This window comes from Engraulis encrasicolus, chromosome 18, assembly GCF_034702125.1.
Source record: "Engraulis encrasicolus isolate BLACKSEA-1 chromosome 18, IST_EnEncr_1.0, whole genome shotgun sequence".
Lineage (NCBI taxonomy): Eukaryota > Metazoa > Chordata > Actinopteri > Clupeiformes > Engraulidae > Engraulis > Engraulis encrasicolus.
This window is the reverse complement of record NC_085874.1, coordinates 48,799,691-48,807,190: the sequence shown is the minus strand read 5'-3', so window position 1 is coordinate 48,807,190 and position 7,500 is coordinate 48,799,691. Positions and strand designations below refer to the sequence as shown.

The following is a 7,500-nucleotide window of genomic DNA, read 5'->3' as shown; positions in this document are numbered from 1 at the left end:
GTGTGTGTGTGTGTGTGTGTGTGTGTGTCTCTCTATGTGTGTGCTAGTGTGTGTCGTCGTCTCTCTCTATGTGTGTGCTAGTGTGTGTCGTCGTCTCTCTCTATGTGTGTGCTAGTGTGTGTCGTCGTCTCTCTCTATGTGTGTGCTAGTGTGTGTCGTCGTCTCTCTCTATGTGTGTGCTAGCGTGTGTCGTTGTCTCTCTCTATGTGTGTGTGTCTTCATCCCTCTCCAGGTGTGTCTACATGTGTGTGCTAGTGTGTGTCTACATGTGTGTGCTAGCGTGTGTCGTCGTCTCTCTCTATGTGTGTGCTAGCGTGTCTCTCCATATCATAACTCTTCTTCCTGTGGGAATATAAATGTGTGCTGTGAGTGTACCTGACTGCCATCCCCACGGGGGCAAGGTTGGCCAGCCGGGGAGGGAGGCCAGGGACTAGGGGTGTAAATAATAATAGAAATGTATCGATATATTGCGATTATATTCTGATGCAGGGATTAAAGTTTTCCGTCGCTGTGACGGATTTCCGTCAACTGGATTTTCGTTTGGACGGATTTCCGTCCTTATAATTCATGTCAATTAATTTACAATTTTTACTTTCCAACTGAACTCAAATCGAGAGCACTCCTGGCCATGAGAAGGGGACGAGAGGTGTGTTTGGTGCACGGATTTAGTTTTACACTCCAGCACCGGTTGTGTCATACAACAGATTCACTCAGTAGTTTTGAGCCATCCCCTGGTCTTCCGTGTTCCAAAAAAAAAAAAGTACACCAGCGGTCAACAATTCGGTTGCGGCGCAGCGCGAATAGCCAACATTGTTGCTGATGGCAGAAAAGAAAATAAGTGTAATACTATGTCTTTAAAGTGCAATGACAATCATTAAACGGGTTGGACTGATATTCCAATATGGGCTAATAATGCGCATGGAATGCATAGCTGGAAGAAGGTAGGACACGTATGTTTCCATTATCATTGCACCTGTCGTGGCGGATAGTTAGAAAAAAAAGAATAGTTTACTTCGACTGCGCATGATGTCCATTTCATGAAGGGTTTTTCTTTTAACCTCTTACCGCAGAGCCCATTATGTCCTATTTTGGAGAGGTTTTTGAGACCATGACTTTAGGATGCTACAGCTTTTGAATAACATTATCCACATTGAACTTTGAGGGTTTATTTTGAAGCAGATACTTGGGAGAAGACATCCAGCCAACTCCAGCTTTTTATGAACATCACTAAATCTACATTTCAGATCATTATATATAAAAAAAACATCCGAAAATATGAAAATCGCCTAATTTTTGTTTAGTTTTCAGTGTGTACCTGGATGGTTATTTGAGATGCAGAGTAAAATAGTACATTTCCTCAATGCACATGTTGTCAGCAAGTAAAATCCAGAATTTGAAGTAGATCTGTAAAGTTACAGAGGAGTTACATAGCAAATACCACAGGTACTAATGGGCGTCTCCAAAAATATATATAAGTTATCCATATGTCCTATTTTGGAGAGGTTTTCAGACCATGACTTTAGGATGCAATAGCTTTTGTTTTACATGGTCCACATTGACCATTGAGGGTTTATTTTGAAGCAGACACTTGGGAGAACACATCCAGCCAACTCCAGCTTTTTATTAACTTCATTAAACCTACCTTTCAGATCATTACATACTACAAAAACATCCGAAAATGTGAAAATCGCCTGTTTTTTTGTTTGTTTTCAGTGTGTACATTGATGGTTATTTGGTATGCACAGTGAAATACTACATTTCCTCTATGTCCATGTTGTGAGCAAGTGGGATCCAGAATTTGAAGTAGATATGTGAAATTACAGAGGACTTACATAGCCATTTCCACAGGTACTAATAGGCGTCTCCAAAAAACATATAAGCTATCCATATGTCCTATTTTGGAGAGGTGTTTAGACCATGAGTTTAGGATGTAATAGCTTTTGTTTTACATGCTCCACATTGACAATTGAGAGTTTAAATTGAAGCAGACACATGGGGCAAGACATCCAACCAACTCCAGCTTTTTATTAACTTCATTAAATCTACATTTCAGATCATTATATACAACAAAAATGTGAAAATCACCTTTTTTTTAGATTTCAGATTACAGTAAAACACCACAGTTCCTCATTGCACATGTTTTCAGCATGTAAAATCCAACACTTGAAGGGCTTTCACTTTCACTTTCAGATTATTAAAATGACATAGATGGTACATAACAATGTCCACAGTACTAATAGGCATCAAAGCACAACAATATTACAATTGGGTTTTTGTACCATTATTTCAAATAAACCAATAGTAGGACCTATCATCCCTCATAAACCTGCTTCAGTCTTTGAGGAGGAGTATAAACATATTATAAAACAGTCCATACCAGAGCCCCGTTAGCCAGAACGATTGCAAAATTGAAACAAGCAATGTGCTGTTACCACCTCCTACGACGTATAGCCATTCGAGCTGTCAGCCAAGACAAACAGCTTGAACCCCCACTTTGTTGGCTTGTCCTTGCTGTACATCTTCATCCCGATCCGGGACTTGGTGCCTACCATCCTCTCATCCACTGAGAGGTTCTGGAGCGGGTGGAAGTAAGCCCTGCACGCCGTCAGGAGGTCATCATGCAGCGGCCTGAGGCGGCAGAGGCCATCGTGCCCAGGCTGGCCCTTCAGCTGATCATTTGCTGCATCAACAGCCGGGTCACTCATGTGAAGGGTTGAGAAGATTACCTCGTATCTGTACCCTGGCATGACGGATGCAGGGAAGGGAAAACTGTGAAGGCGGTCCTTCCTCCATCCGTCCCGCATCTCTGGCAACTTCATCAATCCCTTGTAGATGACCAATCCGATGAAGCGGTACATCTCCTCCGGCTCTATGTCGACCCACTTCCTCTTTCGTCCTTGTGCAGCCCTTTTTGCAGCATGGAGATTGGTATGCCTGCACAGGGTCCTAACCACGTCCTTGCTGAAAAACAATAAGAACAGGTCAAGCGGCCGGTAGTCTACCTGAGGGTCCAGCTGTGGTCCTGGAGGGCGCCTGGGTCGAAATGGCAACGGTGGAGGCTCCACGTCTTCACTCGTTGCATCACGCCAGAAGTCGGAGTCCTGCGGCGGTGGACCCAGGGATGCACGCTTCGCAGGACGGCTTGGCGTTGAGGCAGGGGCTTGTGAGGTGCGTTTACCACTCGTAGCACCACGGCTTGGTGGAGGAGGGCATGGAGTTGGAGCAGAGGCTTTTGAGGGGCGCTTACCACGACTAACTGGAGGAGGGCATGGAGTTGGAGCAGGGTGGAGATCACGGCGCCTGCCACTCATGCGCACACTGCTGGCAGCTGGAGGAGTTGGAGAGGCAGCTGGAGGAGTTGGAGAGGCAGCTGGAGGAGTTGGAGAGGCAGCTGGGTGTGGGGCAGTTGAAGTCCCTTCCAAAGGGTCATCAGATGTGTTCCCATCATCCGAGTCAGATGTCTCCTCACTGTATGAACAAGAGGATACACAACATTAATTATACTTTTATTTAGATGTAACAGTTTTTTTTAAATTACATTTTCATTTACATTACATTTTCAAAAAATTACATTTCATTTACCACTACATTACAGTGTATCCTGCAGTGAAACAAAGACAGACTGAAGAATAAATCATGGCTATATATTGACAGTATGAATTGCCATAACATATTGTAGTAAAGCAGGCTGCAGGACATGGGAGTGCACTGACAATGAATGTGACAGTTCATGTTTTTTTGTTTTTTTTTGCCTCACTGCTAATTGCATGTCAGCTGAATAAGTTGCCATTATCCATTTAGCTTGGCTACACCAACAAAATGCAAGTTATAGTATATTTATCATTACATTACAGTTAATCATATAGTTGCAGACATAAGCACTTTAGAATAAAGTTACAAAGTAATGATAAACAGCATTGCCATTCAATACTGTAAATGGTAAAAGACATGGGAAACACTGACAGTGAACGCATTTTTCTTTCTGACTGCATGATTTGTGTATGTATTCATGTATGGAATCAATTAAATGTAATAAAATGTATTCTCACTATACTGCTGTCTAATATTCCTGTCAGTGTTTATATCTGGTGCGTTTGCAGCGTCTGTACTGCTGGCACAATTACCACATGGGGACAATAAAGTTCTAAACTTTCATTCAGCAGCAGAATTATCACTTTCATTATGCAGTGACACAATTATGCCTTTCACGATACAGTGACAAAATGATCACTTACAAATCGAGGACGACATCTATGCCGTCCTCAAACGCCTGAAGCGCTGAGTCGGTGCTGTCAGCTTCGGACACCGCATCATCCTCTGTCTCATTCCCGCCGTCATCAAAAAGTTGAGCGTGGATTTCGGCCAAAGTATAGCGCTTCCTACCGCGTCCATCCATGATGTCTTCACAACACTCGACTCACAGAAAGCACAGACGACTCACACTCACAGGCAACACACACTTTTAGGGAGTACAAACCCGAAATTGCTGACGAGAAATGCTGCTCTACGATGCGTAAAGCAAGCAGAGTAGGCGGCAACTCCAATGTTGTTGTGACAACCAAAACCATGCGGCAGATACGCATGCCGTCAAAAACGTGAGGGATTCACCAATCGGGATGAATGACCAACCTACATTGTCAGAAGAAAGCATACTATTGGCTGGATTAGATGTCACTCAAGTTTGGGTGAGCGTTTGTGACCTCTCAGCCTATCTTGTCAACTACCAAAATAAAGGTTCACTACGAGACGCGTACAAGAATGCTGTGCTTAGGTGAAACAGACGTCTGCCTCTCCGTACACGTTGCTCCACGCCAAAAAATAGCTCTGGAATATTACAGGGGACATCGTATGCTTTTGATTCATGTGTAACAATAGATGACAACTTGAAGAAATGTGGTGAAAACATGTCAGAGAAGATGATGCAGCAAAGTGGATGTACACAAGGCACCATTCTTAGCGTCACATCGATCAAGCAAATAAACATCGTTTTGGACTATGGAAGCATACTGGATGGCTTATTGGCACAGTTTGAAGGTTGGTGACTTTATTTGTACCGTTTGTGTGTGGTAAAAATACATTTAAATGTGTCAACCGAGATCGTTTTTAACACTTAGCAACTTCCTATTCAAATGACTGGGAAATGCTAAGCTAGGTTCTTGCTAACAACTAAAGCCTGTTCTTGCTAACAACTGCATCAAAGTTGCCCAAATTTGATGGGCACCGAGTTGAAACTATACTAATAACGGGTAGTTGGTCAGTTTGGCTGGAAATTGGTCATAATAGAATATAACAACATGCGTCCTGTTGCAACTTGGTTTTTTTTAAAACTGGGACCGTCGACGGGCCCGGAAGTGGGCGTGGCAGGTTAAGAGGTTAAGCATTGTGACTTTTACTAACATTATTCATAGCCCCAATGGGACTGCTATCATTGGCAGCTAGCTAGAATATACCATGCGTAATAACATGCGTTTCATCCTCAAAGTTTAGCGCGTTTGACTGGCTACGTGTAGAACTAGCTGTAGTTGTCTTTCTGACAACGGATAATTTACAGTCTCACCTGTAATCATAGCATATTAACTTTGTTGTTGCCGATATATTTAAGAAATAAGTTGAAAATGGGTTGCATTTTACAGGGGTCACGGAGGCTATCCCTTATCCTGGTGAACCAGTAGCCTGTAAGTTTATGCCAGGTCTTGTTCTGGGAAGCAGTGTTCTCATAGGTGGTCAATAATTGCCGTTTCGGTGTTTGTTTCACTTTCAAGGCTTGTTGTAGGCTACTCTGTGATGCTATTTTTGCTAACTGGAATAGTGTGCAGCAACAGTTGTGTGTGCTCGTTTTTGAGTGGCTCAACGTCTGTGCCCATCTTCTCGGACTATACGCTTCGTTTGAGTTCAGTTATTTGCGCACTGCGCACTCAGGACTGATTGGTGGGTGATTTGTCTTGATTCGAGTGGAAAGTTGCGCGACAACCTTGGGAAAGTGTGCTACTTTTGTTATATAGACGTATGTCTGACTGTGTCGTGTCTGCGTCGTGTCAGCTTGTAGGATATAACATGAGTGCGTGTAGGAATCGGGGACGTTTTTTAAATCAATGGTAAGCATGTGCCTGGCACCGCACATCGAGAAGCAAAAAAGTACCGGTAGCCATAGGTTTTCAAAACGGTAGAACACAAGAGGTAGACTATCGCGCCCTGTTTGTAAACATCAACAAGTTATTTGTAACAGGACGAATAGTGAAAAACATACAAAATAACCAACTAGTTTAAATGTCAGAAATACAACTGCAAGCAATGCGCACCAGTGCTTTCACCAGAACAGTGTTTGCCCATTCTGATGGGAAAGACAAAATATAGCCTACTACTACAACAACAAAAAAAACATAATGGGATCACTGTATCAACGCATTGCAATTCCAAGTCAATAATTCTGTGATATCAGCTAGACCATTTTGAAGCAACACTCAATGTGAATCCATTCTGCATAATGTTGTGAACAATTCATAAACAATGGGTAGAAATAAGAGGAAATAACCAAAACATGCCCCAAATTGCAGTTCAATGTTTGCAGTCTGATATAGTATCCATTATCCCTCCATTCTCGGCCAGTTCTAGTCGATCTGGTGACCTAGGCCTGCCCCCTTTCCCTCTTTCCTTTTTTTGTATTTAGAAATTGGCATCTGTAAACATAGCATAGCATCTGATCTAGTACCTACAGGTACATTCATACTGAGTGTGTACATAGGCCTACTGAGTGTATAATGAATATTCATTACCTCCGCCAAGGAGGTTATGTTTGTTAATGTGAAGTGTAAAGTGTTGAAGTTCTGATTTTGTGGCACTTTTTGGTATTACTGGCGCCCTCAATACATAGGCCTATTCTGCTCCAGGCGACTGCCCTGTCTGCCTATGCCTAGTGCTGGCTCTGGCACCATTCCTTGCATAAAACCAGTGTATGTTTCGTTATGAGGGCAGAGCCTGGCTACATTGGTTTTCGTTGGGTTACGGAGTGATACTCGATCGGGTGCCTAACCGGTAAAAAAGTTCAGTCAGATGACTTTTTTTTGCTTTAATCCCTGCTGATGATTGAATCGAATCGCATCGTATCGCGGGGCATTCTTAAGTATCGAAAAGAATCGAATCACTGGCCCCTGGCCACAATAACTTAATTGAAGAGGAAAAGTAATTGGGGAAAAAAATCGCATAGAATCGTGTCATAGGGGCATTCTTCAAGTATCGAAAATAATCGAATCGTATCGCATCGAATAATAAGATATCGATATTGAATCGTATCGTCATGGAGGCTGTGATTTACACCCCTACCAAGGGACGTCCGCAGCACTGCTAGCCCAGATTCGGAGGCCATTATCGGGTTGGCTGAGGCCTAAACCCATAGAGGTAGAAAATAACACTAGAGGTGACACAGCAATTCATGACAGCACTGGGAAATGGCACATGGAGCTTCCCAACTTCCGTCGGTAGTGTAGGCACCTTCAGACAATG

General features: G+C 43.0%; 2 protein-coding genes across 2 annotated transcripts in view; both read right to left on the bottom strand.

Annotated features, from left to right (window-relative positions):
* lama2 (laminin, alpha 2) overlaps positions 1–7,500 on the bottom strand; it is a 441,866-nt gene that overhangs the window by 377,166 nt on the left and 57,200 nt on the right. The window lies entirely within an intron of this gene.
* Positions 1,063–4,841, bottom strand: LOC134468684 (proline-rich protein 12-like). The gene is made up of 2 exons (XM_063222573.1): positions 4,236–4,841; positions 1,063–3,468 (listed from the first exon to the last, which is right to left on the bottom strand). The coding sequence occupies exons 1-2, from the start codon at positions 4,394–4,396 to the stop codon at positions 2,439–2,441; spliced, it is 1,191 nt and encodes a 396-aa protein (XP_063078643.1). The 5' UTR covers positions 4,397–4,841; the 3' UTR covers positions 1,063–2,438.